The following is a 22,482-nucleotide window of genomic DNA, read 5'->3' as shown; positions in this document are numbered from 1 at the left end:
CTCGGGCATGAGTGTGTGTGATGTCCTTAGGTTAGTTAGGTATCAGTAGTTCTAAGTTCTAGGGGACTGATGACCTCAGATGTTAAGTCCCATAGTGCTCAGAGCCATCTGACATAATAGTAAGGACTGAAGGCTAGGGATTAACTTCTCTTTGATATCCCCACACTAAATGGTTGTGTTAAAACTAAATTTTAACAGAACTTGCATTAGTTTTCTACAGAAAGGTACCGTTGCTTTCAGCTTCCTTTCTGGTAAGACTTACGTTGTGGCCGCTCCTAGCATTTTTTAGAGTTCAAGTATGGTATATATACATAATACCCATCAAAATACTCATCCGAGCATTCTATTCATTTAGTACGACGTTTATAAGTTCAGCTTGCAGGTTTAGTTGTTTATAAACAAATGTTTATTAAATATGTAGTAAATTTTGGCAACAGCGGATTTTGTTTGATTTTACAAGGTGGGGCAAGTGACAGTAGCCCAGAAACAGAGTTCCAGGTTACAAAGAAACACGGCAGAGGAAAGGGACTACAGTGCTAATCTGACTATAGCAGATGTTTAAAGTGAACACCATTCATCTCTTGACACTTTTGAGCCCTCCTCAGCAAGTTGATGGAGACGAATCGAAGCTGGACTGACGGCATTGCTGCAGTTTCATCCGAAATGTTCTGTTACGGTTCTTGAAGACTATGAGGGTTCTTGAGATACACCTCAAACTTGAGAGTTACCCACAGAAAGCAATCGCACACCGACTGATCAGGTGACGTGGTTGGCCGGCTAGGGCCGCGACAAGACTGGCCTCTCCTAACAACTCTATCAGGGGTGTGAAGATCGTGTAAATGAGCTCCGAGGTTCAGCCAGTTGTAAGGCACTTGTTCCATCCGTTGGTCGTTTCCCCCTCCGTTAACGCTACCAGGAATGATAGCCATTCGTCCGGTCCACTTTTATTTTCCCCAGCCTGTATAAATAGCAAGGTTCACATGTCGTTATACGACGTACTTAGAACTGCCCTGCAATATGTCACAGCAGCAAAGATATTTGTGTGTGGGAGGGGTGGGGGGTTGGGGGAAGGAGTTGCTACGGCTTTTTTTGTTCGTTTTACTTTACGATCCCTTTTAAGAGTCAAAAGGGTTGTAACTGATTGTGCACGATCCTGGGCAAGGGATTTCGGCCTCTTTGTAATTCTAACTCCATACTAAATAGATACCGCGACATTTCACACATCTTAAGAATGTGACTCTCTGTTTCTTTTATATAGCGACAAATTCAGATTTATTTCCGGGTTCATTTTTTCACATAGAGGAACTGATGTCGTAATTCAACATTCCAATGATACACTGTATCTGTAATCATTACTTACCTCGCGTCCGTGGTGTCTCCCACGTTGAATGCCTGTATGTCAGTCCTTAACATAATTGTAGGATATGGGTTCCGCCTTTAATGTAAAATCACGGAAAGAAGCAAAACGAACAAAAACTTTCTTTAGACGTCTCTTTGTTAAATCAGTTACAACCTAAAATACTTTCACTTTTTACAGCTTTCAAAAAACAAAAACTCACTGACGACAGCACAGAGGTGCTGAAACATGTTCTTTGTACAAAGAAAAAGACTGTGTTTGCATAATGGCGGAACCCATATCCTATAATTTAACTGCAAATGAGGAAAAAAAAGGGCAAGAGCTGCATAGATGAATTTCCCGAACATAAAATGATCGTGGCGGACTAGCGTTAAATCTATCCAGACTTCCGACGCTTCGCCAATACAGTTGTCTATGTTAAAAAAGCTGGTGACTGTCAAAGAGATGACGGAATTTCACAAGTTTAGGTGACGCTGTGGTGCAAGTGAACTCTAGGTTCGCGGCGCCAATATATCGCTATATATGATATAGGACTGTCTCCCTCTTCCGTGGCAACTTCTTCATCTCAGAGTAGCAGCTACACACAACGTCCTCGGATATTTGACGTTGTGTTCCAACCTCTGTCCTCTAGAGGTTTTTCCCTCTTTGAATCTCTCTAGCAGTGCAGGAGTTATTCCGTGATGTCTTAGCGTATGTTTTGTCATCCTGTCTCTTCCATATATTCGTTCCCTCTCCGATTACGTCGTGGACCTAATCATTTCTTATTAGTCCACCAAATTTTGAAGATCCTTCTGTAACACCACATCCCAAACGCTTCGATTCTCTTCTTTCCTGGTTTTACCTCAGTCTGTAATTTACTTCGATTCAGTGCTGTGCCCCAGAGGTAAATTCTTGTAACACTGGACATACTGCTCAGTAATCTCTCTCTGCGAAGCTCCTATTTTCACGAAGTGCTTAGTGTGTATCCCGTGCATATATTAAAATTGTTGAAGTACATAGCAATTTCCAGGCTTCTTTGATAATCAAATGACAGTTTTTTGAAGCTTGGAATGGAACCCGTGCGCGATCAAAGAACATCTGCTTATTCGTAAGATCTCTTGGACCAACGCTCATTTTTTTAGATATATGGTCTTGATGTGGCATGCTTGTGTACCGCAGTGAAAAGCAGCTTGAATATTATCCACGCTCCTACTACCACATTCACATGGAATATTATGAGTGCCTAGATTCTGAATCTGTGACTATCCTTCACAGCGCACTTGACTGTGGTTTTCTTAGATGTCGCAAGCCCGTTGAAATCTTTGTCTAAGATTCGTCTAATTTTAGTTGACGTCTGTCCACAGACGTTTTGGCAGAACACAGACATAGTACGGTTTATGTACGTGATGAGATAGTTCCCGTTCATTGTGATGTGATCTTGAAAACCTTTTGAGAACCATCTAAAACGAATGGAGCTGCATTCTAGGAGAAAAAAAAAACAACGCATCACGAAGGAATTATGTGAACGGAGCCGAAGTTGGCAGATCTGAGGTAGGTGTTCAGTCAGACAAATGATTATAATTTCAGGAAAAAGGGATGATTTATTCAAGAGGAAGAGCCTCACAAATTGAGCAAGTCAACAACACGTAGGTCTACCTCTGACTCTAATGTAAGCTGTTATGCGACTTGGCAGTGATGGACAGCTCTTTAAAGTCAGTACCGCCATTAGACTATTTTTTATTTGCAGTGTTCCATTTACACGATCATGATTTCGGCTTCAAAGTGCCATTATCAAGTGTTTGAAATGTTGTACAGTGCCTAAGACGGCACACTGTCGTATTTAAAATACACCTTTAGACACATTGCCTAAGAGTCGACATTGCTGGTAAAGCCTACTGCTTTATCACTGAGTATACCACCTTGACTGAATGATAGTTGGCTAAGTGATGGATAGAGTTGTTGCATGTCTTTCTATGCGATATCGTGTCAAATTCTGTCCGACTAGTTGCTTTAGATCGTCAAAATTCTGAGCTGGTTGGAGGGTCTGCCCACAATGCTCCAAACGTTGTCAGTTGGGGAGAGATCTCGCGATCTCGATGGACAAGGTAGGGTTTGACAATCTCGAAGAGAAGCAGTAGTAACTTCCGCGGAGTATTGGTGTGCATTATCTTGCTGAAATGTAAGCCCAGGATGGCTTGCCAAGAAGGGCAAGAAAACGGTGCGTAGAATGTAGTCGACGTACGTCTGTGCTGTAAGGGTGCAGATGACAATCAAAGGGGTCTTACTACGAAAAGAAACGGTATCCCAGACTATCACAAATAGTTGTCGTGCATCTGATAAGTGGCCGTACGGTTGGTATCCCGCTACTGTCCGGGTCGTCTCCAGACAAGTCTTAACTGTTGACTGGTCAGTTCGAAGCAGAACTCATCGCTGAAGACTATTCTGTTCCAGTCAGCGAGATGCCAGGCCAAAGACGTGTCGGAACTCTGCCCGGACAGTGGTGGGATTAACCTCAGTGTCACCCTCCATATGGCCCGACAACCAGGAATGACCGTCTGGGGTACCACCTCTTTTCATATCAGGACTCCTTTGGTTGCCATCAGCGGCACCCTTACAGCGCAGCGCTACGTCGACGATATTCTACCAGCTCGGGATTTTGATGATCTAATGTGCCAGTTGGACAAAATTTGGAACGATATTTCTCATGATGTTATCCAAGAACTCTGTCAATCAATGACAAGCCTTATAACTACTTGCGTAAGGACCAGAAATGGACAACCCGTTATTGACTTGCTCAGTTTGTGAAGCTCTTTCTCTTGAACAGATAAGCCAAAATTTCCTGAAATTGTAAACGTTTGCTTGTCTGCACATGCACATCACGTCTACCGATTTTCATCCCATCGGGATAATTTTTTCCTGGTGCATACTTTTTTTTTTGCCTTAGTGCATTACATCGTGTTCATGTGATCCATTTCTGATACTGGACGAGACACTGAACCTTAATCCTATTATTTTCTGCTTCTTTGGCATTATCGAACACGTGTCTGCAATTGTAGACTAAGAACGGCGTGAAGACTTCCTGTCTCTGTTCGCTTTCTTTCCTGTAATTTCACATTTGCGCCAGTGAGCGGAGATCTGTCACCTATGCAAAATCCAGAAGATATAAAATGTGTGTAAAATGAGAAATATTCAAGAGTGCGTAACAGACCCAATAATGTATACTAATTATTAAAATTGAAAAAAAAATTCATTGCATTTTATTTATTTATTTATTTTTACAAAGGCTGCACAAGAAACGGAGCGAATGGAAAGTGGGTGGGAATGGTGTGCGCGCAAATACTTAATAAGCTTTAAACATGGTTATTAACAGCGTAATTCAAGAAATCAGATGGGCATTATTTATAAACAAGGATAATGACGACCACTCGTCCCAACACATACACATTAACTTTATATCTAAAACAGCATACCAACACGGTAAAATTCCTGCCTCTCATATAAATGTAGGTTTACCGTCACAAGGAGTGCATAAAACAATATATAATTCTGCCGCTAAGGACTACATAGGGGAGAAGGAATTTTCTTCTCCTTTTCCTTGTACCTTTGTCCCGCATCTGTGCAGGGTAAACATGGTTATTAACCGATTTGGAACAGTTAGTTTAACCGGTGGCCGGATGTCCTTCCTGTCGCCAGAGAGCTACCCCGTGGTACGGAAACGTCTGTACCCCAACTGTATGTGTGTAGCTCGAATCATGTATAATCGTGCAAAAATTCTCTAAACGTTGGCGAATCGTTTAACTGAGACAGGACTTTGTATCAACCAGGTATTCACCTAGTGGGATGTTGGAAACCGTCTAAAAGCCATATCCTGGATGGCTGGCACACCCACCCCCGTCTGTAATCCACTGTGCGTATTAGATCCAGGGCCGGCAAACCTACCCATGTTGGAAGTGGAGGTTTAACGCACATGGCACCAACGCACGCAATTTCTAGAAGGAATAACAAGAAATTAAAATAGCAGGGCTGTAGCTTACGACATAAAATTTAATCCAACCAGGTCGACACTCAAAAATCTCAACTAATATGAATGCCATTAATCAACAAGCTTAACTTTGTGTTGTACCTTACGGCAGGTCTGGTCATGAGGGAAACCTCGTCAGAGAGGTCCACTGCATGAGCCCCTAGGGAAGTGAGTCCATGTGTGGTTTCCCGTTGCCTTCCACTGATGATGATGAAATGATAATGAGGCCAATACAATACCCAGTCCCTGAGTGGAGAAAATCTCCGAACCACCCGGAATCGAACCCGGGCCCCTTGGCGTGACAGACAGCCGCACTTACCACTCAGCTATCGGGGCGGACTATTAATCAACAAGAGACAACAATAAAAATCAGAGGACTCGAAACCAGCCTATCCAATACTGGCAAAAGGAACAAGTAAATCGGATCGGTAAATCAAAACAAGGCTTGTGATTTATGTATCAGGAAGGTAAATCAGATAATAACAATTAACAGCAAATTAAGGTACCCCTCAGGGGCTAGTTCATCCAAAACTTCTCCTACTGAAACTTGCCATGGGCTCAGCTTTATGACAACTGACAAAACTAAGACTAAAACACCGCCAGACACATTCGTCTGCACAGCAATGTTTCTGCAGGGTACAACTGATACGCCACTCCACTTGTGCACAGCTGTTCAAGATCAGACTGGATCCCTCTTGTGAACTTGCCGCTTCATTTAAACAGCTAACCCCATCACGGTTGCTCACTTGTTGTGCTCGCTTGATGAGTCTATGTAGACTTCCTCTTTCCTTCAGCTTCCAATCCCCATGACGACAGTGTTTGCCCTACCGTCCATAGACGTCCATACACTCTTAGCCGCTGTCGACAGCTAACTGCCACCCCTTTTTCCGGGTGCCACTGCCTCCCAGCCATTTTTATGAAGCAGCCATTCTAGGACTAGACGGCACGTCATCTAAGGCCCTGCACTGCATGCGAAGTCTTGTCCTCTGCTGCTGCCCGTAGCCCCCAGCACTGTCTCCAAGTTGTTGCTGCATCCTTGCCTCCACGCCCACACAACAGACTGCTCTCTGCTGACACTCACAGCCACTCCTCCTCCCGCCTTAGCGCTGCGCTCGGCTTTTTCGCATGGGAACGCATCGCCAGCACTGGTGTCAACTGCAAACTGGGATAAGACTTGAACTTTGTCATGAATCACTAAGTCGTGGCACACTACTGAGAGGGTGCAAATGCTGGTAGAACACTGCGCTGTTTGAAAGGACCCATACCTCAAGAGACTAGTTTTGGAGTTGGAGAAATCACTGATACTGTGAGGATATAAGATTTTGCGTGATGATGTAGCGATTAATTTAATATGGAAGTCTTGCGGTAGGAAAACACAGGAGTTGAGGTCAATGTAAGTATAGAGAAAGCTAGACCATGATAAAGGAGAGGAAAGTAATGTGAAGTAGCAGAAGTATGTCAATGCTGATGTGGCGATGAGTTGTTGGAAGTCTAGAGTTTGCATCCCTTGATGGTCATTAGACACTGAGGAAATGTTCTGACCTGACAAGCGTGTGAAAGGAAGTTAGCCATTTCTTTTCGGAGGAACCATCTTAAGTGCTTTAGCGACGCAACGGATGGACGCATTAAGATACCGCTTCTCCTGAACACGTTTCCAGTGTTCTAAGTATTAGATTTAATAAGTGAGATAGATGTCAAATCGGATATCACAGAGTGCGTTGGAAGTGTGCTGAAGTTCAGTGAGGGAGAAATGTGGAATCTATATAAGAACAGAATTGGGAGGATGTATTCGTATTCGTGAGGCAAAGTACCTAGATTGGGTGCTAAGAAATAATGGGTGGAATTGTTTGGGTCGTGTTTAATAGATGAATTGCAATAGATGGCTGTAGCAGCAAGAGGTGTTGCACGTGATAGGTCGTAATTATCACACAGTAATAATATATATTGGGTAAGACCTGTGGTAAGGCACCTGTTGGTGAAAGAACATGCAGAGAACCTTTTTAATGCGTTACGAATAGTGGTTCTTACATCGAAGACTGCCATGGCGGTGGAAGAGAGAAGATTTTCGAAGGTACTGAAACCGATGGAAACAATCATAGGAGATAGTTATTGAAAGCAAATGATGTTTTTGAGCCGAGAATTGAAAGACAAATGGCCACAGTACAGCGATAGATATGAAAAGACGATTTCGTAGCATGACAATGCTAAACACTATGTCACAAAACCTGTCCAAATACACTTGGAATCATTGAAATTGTGGTATCACATATGGATACCACCCCACAGACGTCACAGTTGGCAGCAGACTTGTAAGTCTCCGTCATAGCTGATAGCGTCGTGCAAGATCTGGTGGACCCAATGGAACGCACTCGCTGAACCACACCTTGAATGGTTTGGTACTATGAACGCCTTCTGCCACCATAGTATAGTACAGATGGCGGCACCCAGACAGCCACTTTCACTTGGAGCTTGTTCACTACATGACGCTACACAGACGACACATAGTCATGGCTACCACACAATTTATTTATTTAGTTACAGGTCAAGTTCCGTAGGACCAAATTGAGGAGAAAATGTCCAAGGTCATGGCACGTATCAGTACGTGAAATTACAACATAAAAGTAATAACAGATAAAAATTAAATGTTTATGAAGCCGAAAAAATTCAAACCATAAGTTTAAGTAAAGGCAATCAACAATACAACAAGGATCAGCTTAATTTTTCAAGGAACTCCTCGACAGAATAAAAGGAGTGACCCATGAGGAAACTCTTCAGTTTCGATTTGAAACCGTGTGGATTACTGCTAAGTCGTAGCTTATTGAAAATGGATGCGGCAGTATACTGCACAACTGTCTGGACCACAGTTAAGGAAGTCCAAACCAAATGCAGGTTTGACTTCTGCCGAGTATTAACTGAGTGAAAGGGCTCGTGAACAGGGGTCGACAAGATGTTCGTGAACTTACACCACTTATTGCTCGAACCGCCCGTTTCTGAGCCAAAAATATGCTTTTAGAATGGGAAGAGTTACCCCAAAATATAATACCATACGACATAAGCGAATGAAAATGATGTGTCGAATGATCACTCACTTCAGATACCGTTCAATAGTAAAAATGGCAGCATTAAGTCTTTGAACAATATCCTGAACGTGGGCTTTCCAAGACAGTTTACTATCCGAATACCTAGAAATTTGAACTGTTCAGTTTCACTAACCATATGCCCATTCTGTGAAATTAAAACGTCAGGTTTTGTTGAATTGTGTGTTAGAAACTGTAAAAACTGTGTCTTACTGTGATTTAGTATTAGTTTATTTTCTACAGCCCATGAACTTAGGTAATGAACTTCACTATTTGAAACCGAGCCAATGTTGCACACAACATCCTTTACTACCAAGCTAGTGTCATCAGCAAAGAGAAATATTTTAGAGTTATTCGTAATACTAGAAGGCATATCATTTATATAATTAAGGAACAGGAGTTCCTTATTTATACAAGAGGGTTCTTGATTCACTTTGTAGGAAGTACCAGAAATTAGTTATATGGGGTGACTTCAATATAAATTTTGTGTATGATGGTATAAGGAAAAGGATGTTGGTAGATCTCCTAAATTCATATGATCTGATGCAGACTGTGTTTTTTCCAACTATGGTGCATGGGAACAGTAGCACAGGCATAGACAATATTTTTATTCATTCTTCATTACCAGAGGGGCATTCTGTTAATAAAAGGATGAGTGACCTTTCAGACCATGATGGACGAATTGTAACACTAAAAGACTTTTGTACTCAAACAAATGTCTCATACAATTGCAAACCATGTAGCAACAGTAATAGAGAGTTTTTTAAACCTTGTCAAGATACATGAGAGGCAGGATGTTTATAGTGCCGATGACATAGATGATAAATATAATGCTTTCCTTAACACAGTTCTCATGCTCTTCGAGAGTTGCTTTCCATTAGAACGTTCTAAACGGGGTACTAGCAGTAATAGGCAGCCTGGGTGGCTGACTAGTGGGATAAGGATACCATGTAGAAAAAGCGGGAATTACATCAAAATGTTAGAAGTAGTCACAATCAAGCTACAGTAGCCCATTACAAACAGTATTGTAAGGTGCTTAAAAATGTTATTAGGAAGGCAAAGAGTATGTGGTACGCAAATGGAATAACTAAATCACAGGATAAAATGAAAACCATATGGTCAGTTGTGAAGGAATTATCTGGTGAGCAGCACAAAGTCGACGATGTAAAGTCAGTTCGTAGTAAAAATATTTCTGTTACTGATAAATCAGATATATGTACAGTATGTAACAATCATTTCCTGAGTATTTCTTGTGATTTAAATAAAAATTTTGTTTCTACAGGGAATCATATAACTTTCTTTGCAAATGCCTTTCCAAGATTGATACTCCTCTGTGACACAGACAGTGGGGAGATTGAGTCCATAATTAAATCACTGAAGACTAAAAACTCTCATGGTTATAATGGAGTGCCTAGAAGAATATTAAAGTACTGTGCTGCACATGTTAGCCCCGTATTTAGCCGTATTTGTAATTTTTCCTTTAGGAATAGTCAGTTCGCTGAACGATTAAAGTACTCAGTAGCAAAGCCGCTTTATAAAAAGGGAGAAAGGGATAACTTAGATAATTTTAGACCTATTTCTGTATCATCAGTGTTTGCTAAAGCTATTGAAAAGGCTCTATATGTAAGGGTAATTGATTATTTTACATCACACGATTTGCTATCAAATACACATTTCGGCCTTAGAAGTCGCTTAACAACTGAAAATGCTATATACTCTTTTCTCTGTGAGGTACTGGATGGGTTAAACAAAAGGTTTTGAACGCTAGGCATATTTTTTTGATTTAACTAGGCGTTTGCGTGTGGTGATCACAAAACATTGCTCCAGAAGTTAGACCATTACGGAATACGGGGAGTAGCTTACAGTTGGTTCACCACTTACTTTAGCAACAGACAGCAAAAGGTCATTATTCACAATGGTGAGAATGGCTGTGATGTGGGGTCTGAGAGGGCTACAGTCGATCGTGGTTTAGTACAGAGAGTCTTATCCTTATTGACATTGATTGCTGGGCTCTATTTCCTGCTACATTATTCGTAGTCTTCATACGCTTGGAGAAATATAAATAAGCAAATTTTTTGTTCATAAATTGTTTCTACGGAGAGCAGTGACTTGATGTTACATTTAAGTTAAAATTAATAGTCGAGACCTCGATAATATTTCTTTATTGACTGGTTTCGGCTTATATACAAGCCATCTTCAGAAGTTTTGCCCCCCCCCCCCCCCCTATGTCTGGTGCGGCTTTCTCGTGGTACCCCGAGTGTACGATCGTGGTACCACGAGAAATCCAAGGTGCTGTCAGCACCAGCCATAGGGGTCAAATAATTCTGAAGATGGCTTGTATATAAGCCGAAACCGGTCAATAAAGAATATTATTGCTATCTCGACTGTTCATTTTAACTTAAATCTTTTGTCTGCTGTGTTAACTTGTTTGCCTATCATTTCTGCTCCTGTTCAGCTTTTCTACCATGACTCCATGACCCACCTCTCCTTACTATTGTGTATGATGTCGTACACAACAAAAATAGGAAGTCATACCACGCCCACCATGTTCTCCAGACATTGCATCCATTGACTACCACTTCGATCAATGACACATGGCCTGGCTGAACAGCGCTTCCATTCATATGAACAAGTGCAAAATCGGATCTCCTCAAAAGACGCCCAGTTCTTCTGCTGCAGGATTCGTATGCTGCCTGAAAGATGGGAGAAAGTAGTGGCCAGCAATGCTCAATACTTTGAATAGTAATTTTTTTAATGTAAATTTTTCACTATAAAGTCTCGAACTGTGAGAAAAAAAGATGGAATTAAAGTTGTAGACCTAATAAATGAATGTACTAATTGGGGACGAGAAGGGAGAGGAATTTGATGAGGTGGTAAAAAATTCGTGTGCCCCAAGGTAAGAGGATGCAGAATGTGAGGTGCAGTGAACAGCATTAAATAATTAGGGGATAGTGATACAGCTTCTGTGGAGCAAAAATACAGATGCTACTTGGGTAGGGTCAGATGGCTATGCAAAGATTTTGTTGATATGGTTGATGGTGGATGTATCCATTCCCTCTATTTATTATGGCATACTTGTTGCCTGCATCTTAGAGTTCGAGAGTTAGTTTGAAGTATAATGCATGCAGAATACCATAGCTGGTAGGTGCAAAGATGGCAGGGTATGCTTGGGGAGAGTGGTAGTGATGGGGGCTGCAGGGAGGCGCTGTAGGGGAAATGCTGAGCGCTGGAGGGGAAGTGCCACTCTAAACTGATGACTACACTCACATTTTTTGTAAATATTAAGTGGGGCACTTCACGCACACACTTGCGTGGTGACCATTCAAATAGATCTGTCCCTCTTCTTTGGTTAGTATCTAAAAAGAAATCCGCCGAAAATCCAGCGATTTATTTTCGCCTGTGTTGTCAACCACTTGTAACTTTCAGAGAAGTGTCACGAGTAGGGAATTTGAGTAAAACCTACACATTACTCTTATTGCAATATTAAAATTTGCTTCTTTTGCCAAAACTCAGCGGAATTTTCATGGTATCACCTCAGTAACATGTTGCATAGACGCAAAATTGCAATAGAATACTGAAACATTGGTTTATTAAGTTTAAACTGAGGAAAAGTAGGGCCAGCATCTTATGAAAAGGCAGTAGTTTATTAAGTTTATTAATTTAGGAACTGAGGACAATTAGGATCAGCATCTTATGGAAAAGCACCTCCTCGGTACAAAATAAAAGTGTAATGACTTCGCCAGCCGGAGTGGCCGAGCAGTTCTAGGCGCTACAGTCTGGAACCGCGCGACCGCTGCGGTCGCAGGTTCCCATCCTGCCTCGGGCATGGATGTGTGTGACGTCCTTAGGTTAGTTAGGTTTAGGCAGTTCTAAGTTCTAGGGGACTGATGACCTCAGGTGTTAAGTCCCATAGTGCTCAGAGCCATTTGAACCATTTTGTAATGACTTCGCTTTTGTTGTTCCAAAACCCATAGCACTTCTCGTTTCTGCAGCTATCGATGGCCTTTAACAAATTACATTCTTTCATTGGAAAAGTAGGTAGCTAGTGGAATAAACAGTAGACAATGAAGTTTCACATAGCAAGCAAATGGCAAAATACGGTCCTCTTTGTATGCTATCATTTGCCAAAATCTCATTTCGGTATCTGAAACCGTTAATAGAATATGAGGAATGTTGTGGATTTTGACTCTGGTTTTACAGGTGGTGCGTCTCGAACGCAAATGACCTCTCTATGTCAGATCAATTTTTACGAGATTGGTAACAGACAGAGACCTCCAACGAAGTCTAAAGAAATACTCAATATCTTAGATAAATTTCAGACGCAACATATTATGTAATATGCACCAAACGCAAAATCATAGCGACCCCTATTTTTCATAGCAAACATTTTAGAATATCGTACAGCGTAAATATCACGGTAAGTATGACCATTAACGAAATGATGGGTACATAATATCAAACGTTACATATAAAGCTGAAAGTAAAGCAAAAATGAAATTTTTTTGCTGCATAGTTTCTATAAACTTTTGAGAAAGATTGCCAAGCGTGCGCGTCGATTCTGTCATCGCCGACCGGCAGAAAGTTGGCAAACGCTTGTGGGAATCCCCTTCTCAAGAAACGAACGAACTTGCCCGGCGCTTTGGACGAAAAATGGTCACTGGGCATCGGCCACCGTGTCCAGCGCGACCTCCACTACATAATCAAAAGTATCCGGACACCTGGCTGAAAATGAATTACAAGTTCGTGGCGCCCTCCATCGGTAATGCTGATATTCAATATGGTATTGGCCTACCCTTAGCCTTAATGACAGCTTGCACTCTCACAGTCATACGTTCAATCAGATGTTGAAAGGTTTCTTGGGGAACTGCAGACCATTCTTCAAGGAGTGCTGCACTGAGGAGGGGTATCGATGTCACTCGGTGAGGCATGGCACGAAGTTGGCGTTGCAAAACATCCCAAAGGTTTTCTATAGGATTCAGGCCTGGACTCTGTGCAGGCCACCCCATTACCGGGATGTTATTGTCGTGTAACCACTCCACCACAGGCCGTGCATTATGAACAGGTGCTTGATCGTGTTGAAAGATGCAGTCGCCATCCCCGAATTGCTCTTCAACAGTGGGAAGCAAGAAGGTGCTAAAACATCAGTGTAGGCCTGTGCTGTGATAGTGCCACGCAAAACAACAAGGTGTCCAAGCCCCCTCCATGAAAAACAAGACCACACCATAACACCACAACCTCCGAATTTTACTGTTGGCACTACACACGCTGGCAGATAACGTTCATCGGCTGTTCGTCATACCCACACCCTGCCATCGGATCGCCACATTGTGTACCGTGGTTCGTTACTCCACACAACATTTTTCAACTGTTCAATCGTCCAATGTTTACGCCCCTTACATCAAGTGAGGCGTCGTTTGACATTTACCGGCGCGATGTGTGGCTTATAAGCAGCCGCTCGACCATGAAATCCAAGTTCTCTCATCTCCCGCATAACTGTAACAGTACTTGAAGTGGACCCTAATGCAGTTTGGAATTCCTGTGTGATGGTCTGGACAGATGTCTGCCTATTACACATTGCGACCCTCTTCAGTTGTCGGCAGTCTCTGTCAGTCAACAGACGAGGTCAGCCTGTACGCTTTTGGGCTGTACGTATCCCTTCACGTTTCCACTTCACTATCACAGCGGAAATAGTGGACCTAGGGATGTTTAGGAGTGAGGAAATGTCGCGTACAGATGTATGACACAAGTGACATCTAATCACCGGACCTTGTTCGAAGTCCGTGAGTTCCGCGGAGCGCCCCATTCTGCCCTCTCACAATGTCTAATGACTACTGAGGTTGCTGATATGGAGTACATGACAGTAGGTGGCACCACCATGCATCTAATACGAAAAATGTGTGTTTTTGGGAGGGTCCGGTTACTTTCGATCACATAGTATATATCTTACCCAATTAGCTGGATAGGATGGATGAAAATTGTTAGGTAAAATTCATACTACCTATCATTATATGGATAGGACAGGCGAAAATTGTTAAACAGAATTCATGGAACCTATCCCATAATTGCTGATCTAATTAGGTGTTGCGCAGAAAGATTAATTCTTTCGGTGCCTGTCTACAAATTTTATACATCCATGCCACGACGAAAACGCAGCTGTAGCACCGGCTAAAGTTCAGATGCACCCGTTGCTTTGGTAACAACACGTGCAATGTTGACGTGTTGCAGTTAGCGATGTTCCTGCCGGCATTAGTGTTGGCGGCGTGGCTGGCGGCGTCTCCCGCAGTGGGGCAGGTGCCGGGGCTGGGGCCCTGTCCAGACGTCGAGGTGGAGCACAACTTCAGCGTCGAGAGGGTGAGTCTCACTGCACACCACGAGCTGTACACGTAGCCTGGAGACTACAGGAGTGTCATGCATTAGCTCTGAAACAAGTTACTGTAATAAAAGGATGAATTTTCACCCTGCGCTGCAGAGCCATACTGAGGTTATCCTGTGCTCCTGTCAGAAATACCACACCTCCCGTTCCCTATAAAACTATCTTTCTGCATTTTTTTCTACAGACGTTTACCGAATTCTATAATTTTGTACCAGCTGCACGTATAGTAATGTGAAGCACTATTGAACAATTAAAACTTGATATAAAATATTGACGGCAACAAATTAAATATGTCGTTGTTGTAAGTAATTTAGAATCTACATCTTGGTTTTCACACCATTATCGAGTACAATTTCCTAGAGCATTAACATCATTTTGCTATGTACTGTGCAGAATGATAAATAAGCACTTCAAGATATTTGCTTAACGTGATATAAAAGCACTCCGTACTCAGGCCACAAGTGGCTCATCAGGACCATCCGACCGCCGTGTCATCTTCAGCTGAGGATGCGGATACGAGGGGCGTGCGGTCAGCACACCGCTCTCCCGGTCGTTATGATGGTTTGGTTTTCTTTGACAGGAGCCGCTATCATCAGGTCGAGTAGCTCCTCAATTGGCATCACAAGGCTTAACATAATATAAACATTGATTGGCGACTCCATGGAGTGTTCCGTGCACCACGACCAGATAATGGATATAATTGGAAGGAGAACCGCATTGGTCGTATTTTTTTGTTTTATTATCCGCAAAATCGATTTTCGGTCACTTAGTGACTATCCTCAGTGCTGTAATATACAATTACATGATCACATGTGATCGTTCTAAGCTTGTTGATAGCAGTGATTACCAATTTTAATTGTATATTACAGCACTGAGGATGGTCGCTAAGTGACCGAAAATCGATTTTGCGGATAATAAAACAAAAAAATACGACCAATGCGGTTTCTCCTTCCAATGATATAAACAGTACAAAATTAACGTCCTGTAGGAATGCAGCACGTTATAGTACAACAAATCACATCTGGAAAAGTCAGCTTAAAGAGGTGTTTAGCCGCTTTGGGCTGACTTTCCCAGATAGGATGTGGCAACTAATGTGCGTTGGGTTTAGTGCGATTTATGATAAAGAACAGATTTAGTTTATTCCTCATAAATTATTAATAGTGTATAAATTACTGACTAAAAATAAAAGACAGCAATGAAAGAAAGAGGACGTTGAGAAAATATGCCTCTTAAGCAATTTTATTACAAGGGCTGCTTTTTTTTTAAAGCGCTGAACGGTCGCGAAACGGAAACCACAGCGCAAATAAAAAATGTATTATTAGCAATATTAGACTAAATTTTCCGTCTACTTGTCTACATAGTCGCCCGTACGGCTTAAACGTTTCTCAAAGTGGAGTACCAACTTTCCAATATCCTCATGATACAAGGCACCCGATTGTGCTTTCCATCAATTCTCTACGATGGTCTGCAGCTCGTTGTCTGCCCCATAACGGCGTCCTCACAGCCAGCAGTTCAAGTTAGCAAAGAGATGAAAATCGGAGGGAGCCAAACCCAGGCTGTATGGTGGGTGATCAAACACTACCCAACAACAAAGGCTGCAGGAGCGTTTCTGTTGCAAATGCACTGTGCGGCCGAACGTTGTCATGAAGGACAGTGCCTGGTGGCAACATTCTTCTTCGCTTGTTCTGAATTGTCCTTCGTAGACGATTTTCTCGAATAGCCTGATGCACTCGCTGTACAAGATCATCGAATGACACTCGTTTCTTTCCCAGCATCATATACGTTCCTCTTCAATGTTATTTTGCTGTAATGTATGACAGTTAGATTATGTGGCCTGCAGGGAAACAGGAGAAACGTCTCAGCAGGAAGAAATCCAATGACAGCACACATTTCACACTTGATGGGAGACTCTCTTGTCTGAGGCATATTTACTTACTCACTATACACGAAGAAATGAAAAGTGCAAGGTGACACGATTGACGGACATATTTGAGACACTGCGGAACAGACAGACGCAAATCTTCATCGTATTTTTATTGTGGTTTTAGCTACGCGCCCGATCGAATCTTGAAAAAAAAACTGCGCTCGTGTTATTATAATTTTACTTACCATTCGCCTGATTTGAACGAAACAAATTGATTACGCTATTGATTCCAGTTTAGCAGTTGTATCGTAATCTATCGACAAGATAGCTAAACCTGATCGTCTGCTCACGCCCATAGTTAACTTTAATTTCACAAAACAGCTTTCATAAGATGTTGCAGTCACTGACAGTGCCATAAGTATAGTCAAAGCCACTCTGCCGGAAAAAATTAATACAGCCTTTTGGAAGTTTCCAATTTTCTCAAGATTTATTGTTGCAATAGTGCATAAATGATCAAATTTGCGGATCAATAGCACAAGTGGTTCTGAGGTACCAGGTATACTATACTGAAACACCCTTCCAAGTGATCCTGTGACGGCACCAATCTAGCCGTGTACGTCAATGTTCTGGCGTGAGTGGAAGGCGGGCTAGAGGTGTGAATGTCCAAAGTCCCAGTGCTAATAACCGGTTCGCAAAAGTTAGTTTTGACACGTCTATGCTCACAAGCCTTCTTACCTGAGCTGCGGTAGCTGCAAGATTTGCCAGTATTGCCCTTAAACACAACAATCCTGGCGGGAATCTGTGTTGCGTAGAAGTCCAGAATCTTGTCCACCGATACCAGCGTCGTTGCACAACTGACCAAACACGCTCAACTTGTGTCAATTCTGCGAAAGGGCCATCCTGCCCCTCGGAAGGCCGCTATTTGACCCCTTTCAGACTCGCTCAGTTGGCTGTAGGAAGTACGAGTGCGTCTCCGTGGCCTGCTTGCTTCACACGTTTGCACCACATGGAGCCTTCTAGATCTGAGCATTGCCTATTAAAGGTCGGACGCAGAAGGCGCTCCGGTAGATACTTCACTGCGCTTTCTGTTGCCGGTCGACGTTATTGCTCTGCTGTCTGGCATTCGAGCATTCTTACTAAGAAAATCGACGTCCAGTTGAACGAGTGAATGGAGGATAATAACGGGCACTATTAAATCCACCCCAGTCCCTTGGCTGCATACTCTAAGCAATATCCCACCTCCACAATTGAAAAGGCAACAAGCAGCAGCAAGAGAGTGGTCAAAAATTCATAACACAGATTACCCACAGAATCTACCAATCCATGATGTTTTGAACGAAATACCATCGACCCGCTTTAAGTCACGGAAGCCTATATGGGTTAATACACAAGAACATCAACCTGACATCAAGGAGCAATGGCTGCACTTTTGGAATGATTCTGGAATTAATAAACAAGGTATCCAAGATCCTACTCTCAAATTACCGGGCTTTGACCTGAAGAGATGTACCTGGACTATATTAAACCGTATCAGAACGGGCCATGCAAGATGAAATGCATACAAGTACATGAGGGGTCTATGCGACTCACCAGCCTGTGACTGTGGAGCACCAGAACAGAACGTCCGCCATATTATTGAGGAATGCCCCTTAAGAAGATACGCCAGACCTGTCTCAGAGGTTATATATGTGAAACCCTCTGCTTTGGATTGGCTGTGCAATCTAGATATTGAGCTTTAAATATATGAATGAGTTTCTAGTCAGACTTTCCAAGCTTTTAACGTGTAGTTATTCTGTCTTGAGTGTTTGTACTTTATCTTTTTGTGCTATTGCTTGTTTTTGACTCATGTACTGTTTACACATTGTTTTGTTTTATACATTTCATTTACATATTGTTGTACTTATATAAAATATTGTCGCTGTATTGCCATACGCAAAATAAATAAATAAAACCCACACTTTGAAAAAAGGGAACGCCAAACGGGAAGCCTTGCGTATTTCGTTTCACTTTTTCCTTTGTAAAATACGTTGAAACACTAGCTTTAACAACCTCAATCCAGTCCTCAGTTTCAGAAGCCAGCAAAAACTGGAAGCCTCCGGTCAAAAAGCGTATTACTTTCAACAACTGCTAGCCGACAGTAGCCAAGCGAAATATCTGCAAGGACTCCCTTGTCAAACATGATCGAGCACTGCTGGCAGCAATGTTAGCGGTAGATATTTTTCCATAGCAGCCATATCTATATGACGCTGATTGGAATGTAATGATATGCGGCAACGGCATGCATTTACAGTCGCAGGGGAAGGCTTACCCTTGTAGATAGAAGACAGGATCAAGAAGGGCAGGAGACGACACATAGCACACCTGGTTGATTCTAAAACCCTCTTTCCTTCGTGTTATTTTTGTGGTCTGTGCCTGATACGTTGATGGCGACCTGCCTCACCATGTCCTCGGTACAGCCTTGCTCTGCAGCAGTGTGCACTGATTTGAAACTTTTCTTTCAGGAGTACCACGACCGCAAGGTATGCAGGAAAGCTGCTGTGAAATTTGGAAGGAAGGGGAGAGGTAGTGGCAAAAGTTAAGCTGTGAGAACGGTTGACGAATTTTGTTTTAATGTTATTTACATCTACTTAAATCCAACATTGCTGTTAGTGGTAGGAGCATTAGAGGTAGTCATCACAATGTGTGATTTCAGATTTTTATGCTTGCGAAGACGCATGCTTCAAAGAAATATCGGCTCCTCTTAAATTGTGAAACAACCTTGACAATCACGACAGAGGAATATTCCTCTTTCCCTCCTACATTTGATGCCTCTGCAACGTGTAATGTGTGCCAACTCACTAACTTCCCACATCTACTACTCTTCCTGGTATTACTCAGCAAGGTGGCGCAGTGGTAAAGATTTACAGTCGCTTTCGGGAGTGGTGTGGTGCAAATCTCCGCCGGGTCATCCCTGTTTAGTTTTCTTCCGTTGTTAACTTTAACCGATTAGTGTGAATCCCATGACGGTTTCTTTGAACAAGGATATGACTGATTATCTTTTCCATCCTCGTCCTGTCCCAACTTGCGCTCCGCCACTAATGATTTTGTTCTTGACAGGACATTATAAATACAATCTTCCTGCATCCCCCTTCATTATTTTGGAGCATTCTGATCGTACGCCATTAAACCGAAAAATTCATTCACACCACCCGGTAACTCACCCTGTATTCGCCAAATAATTCACATTTTCAGCACAACTATACGCATATTCCAGCCTCATTATCACTCTGCTTCGTCCGTTCCTTACTTTCTTAATCATCAGTACAGGATGGCCAAAATTAAATTGACTCTCTGATTGTGCACCAAACACAAGGAAACGAAAAAAACGAGATGCCAAGTTTGTTGAAATTGTCAACCAGGAGAGATGAGACCTGTTGTAAATATTTTATTTAGTTAGGGACTGAAAACTCATGAAGTCAAGATCGCACATAATCTTATTTATTCGGATGGATTACTAGTTTCGGCTAACAATATAGCCATGTTCAGGTCACAAAATATTCTCGATTAGCGTTGGTGCCATTATGATCACATTGTGAAAATGTTTCTTAAAATGTCAATATCCATACATAGAGTTAAAAACAGCTTTTCATCGTTCGAGGCCAGTGCAATTGAACGAGGGTCACAAAATAAAGGCGTTATGCTGTTAAAATTATTATCTGACTCTGATGTAAACACTGATTATGTGAGTTACCCAGTTTTAACAGCGTAACACCTCTGTTTAATACCATTCTTCAATTACATTGGTCCTAACGAAGAAGCGGTGTTTTTAGTTATATCTAGCATGGATGTTGATATTTTTAGAAATATTTTAACGATGTTTGAAGCCATAATTGCACTAGCACTAATCAAGAATATTTCTTGATCCTAAGATAGGTAGATTGTTTGCGAAGATAGTAATCCATCCAAATAAAGAAGATTTCATGTGAGATCTAGATTTCGTGGGTTCTCAATGGCTAACATAAAAAACGAGTTAAATTCGCAAAAATATAGGGTCAGGTCGTACTGGGAAATCATCTCACGTAAACTGTCGATGTTATTTAACAACAAAGATGTTAACATTGGATTCCAGATGGATAACAAACTGGAGCAAATGAAACGAAAGACCATAAGGGGTGAAAATCGGATGAGAAAAGGGGAGTATATGAATGATCGTGAGATGAGGGGGTCATACAAGAATAATTTTTTCAGGAAGGTTCACAGAACATAACAAGAAAGAGAAAAGTTCATTGACGGTAGCAAATACCATTCATTAGGAAGCATCGGAGACATCTTGAATTTGTTATGTTACACTGCTGTCAAATTTATCTGAAATATCTTTAGCTTTATTTCTGCATGTCCCAATGTGTTAAAACACTGTAACATGGGTGTAAGATTATATTGAGGTGTTGCCTTGACATAGACATACCAACGTTTGAACATCTTTGAGTCGACAGCTGCGTCATATGTAACAGTCTTTGGTAGGTGATTGACAACTGGCTTTCATTGGGCAGTAGACAGACCTCTGTGAGTGTGCTAAGCATCATCAATCAACCATGATATGCAATGGAGAGTTTTACATGTTTGGTAGTGCATATTTACTGATTGCTAATTCTGGAGTGTGCCAAATGACGTAATGCTTTTAAGGGATGTAGTGCTATATGGACAATATAGACCATTTCTTTCACATGGGAAATAGCGATTTGTGCTTTCCTTTCTTGTAGCACTTGATAATGGGACCGTGTCTCCCTGAAACATGTTAATTAAATAACACATTTAGACAACTGTCCTGATACCAGTGTTACATTGCATAGTGGCCGTGTACTACATTTTCTGATGAGTAAAGACTCGTGTTCTATGAGTTCATACAACACTGAGAGGCCCATACTGGCCTCACTTAAATCAATTAGAACCTGAGGATTCTTAACTCCTGGTATCCCCTCGTTCAGAAACCACCGGTAGAGATGAACCACGCAGGTTACTACGGGAGAGTTATCTCGTGCACAACGGAAAATTTCTAAGGATAAAAATGCAGATCCTGTTTCAGAATGTTCTGTGACAACGATTTGTTAATTTCCCCGATGCACAGCTAACAGGCATTGCGATTTTGTCTGTTTTCACTTGAGCAATGTTTCACTGGTATCTTGAGGCGACTCATATACTTTTCTAATGATGTATTAGTATTTATGCATCTATTAGTAGATCCATACCTCGCAAAGCACCTTACGGTGTGTCGTGGAGGGTACTTCTGGTAGCATTACTTTTCCTCCCTAATGAACGGTACGTGGAAAGAACCACTTTCAACGAACCTCCATTTGAGCTCTGTTTTCTCTGACTTTCTCGTAGTGGCCACTTCGCGAGATATTAGTGAGAGGAAGAAACAGGTTGCCACACGCTCCGTGTAACATCTGCTTTCGCAATTTCAACAGTAAACCTCTCCGTGATGTACAACACTTTTCTTGTACTCTGTGTCGGTGTAATTTGTTGATCGTGTCCGTGACACTGTCGTGTCGACCAAATGATCTCGCGACGAAAGGCACTGCTCATCGTTGGATCCTCCTGGACCAGCTCGATAAGAGCGACGTACTAATGGACGATACTCAACAATGTTTCGTAATCTACTTATTTCGTTTATGAATTATTAAGACTCTTGCAACGAATCTCAACCTTGTATGAGCATTTCCTACAAATTGTTTTACTTGATCATTCGACTTTCTGTCGTTCCGGATTCTGCTTTGCATTTTATGATGATGACAGTCTCTAGTGACTTGTCGCCAATAATGTAATCTAACTGTA

General features: G+C 42.0%; 1 protein-coding gene across 1 annotated transcript in view; it reads left to right on the top strand.

Moving 5' to 3' along the window:
* Nucleotides 1–22,482, top strand: part of LOC126161410 (apolipoprotein D-like) — a 70,539-nt gene that overhangs the window by 24,554 nt on the left and 23,503 nt on the right. The window contains exon 2 of the mRNA XM_049917198.1: nt 14,660–14,785. Coding sequence (XP_049773155.1) covers nt 14,666–14,785 — 120 coding nt within the window. The 5' untranslated portion in view covers nt 14,660–14,665. The remainder of the gene's footprint in view (nt 1–14,659; nt 14,786–22,482) is intronic.

The sequence above is a fragment of the Schistocerca cancellata genome, chromosome 1 (assembly GCF_023864275.1).
Source record: "Schistocerca cancellata isolate TAMUIC-IGC-003103 chromosome 1, iqSchCanc2.1, whole genome shotgun sequence".
NCBI classification, from domain to species: domain Eukaryota; kingdom Metazoa; phylum Arthropoda; class Insecta; order Orthoptera; family Acrididae; genus Schistocerca; species Schistocerca cancellata.
This window is presented reverse-complemented; position numbering and strand designations above follow the sequence as displayed.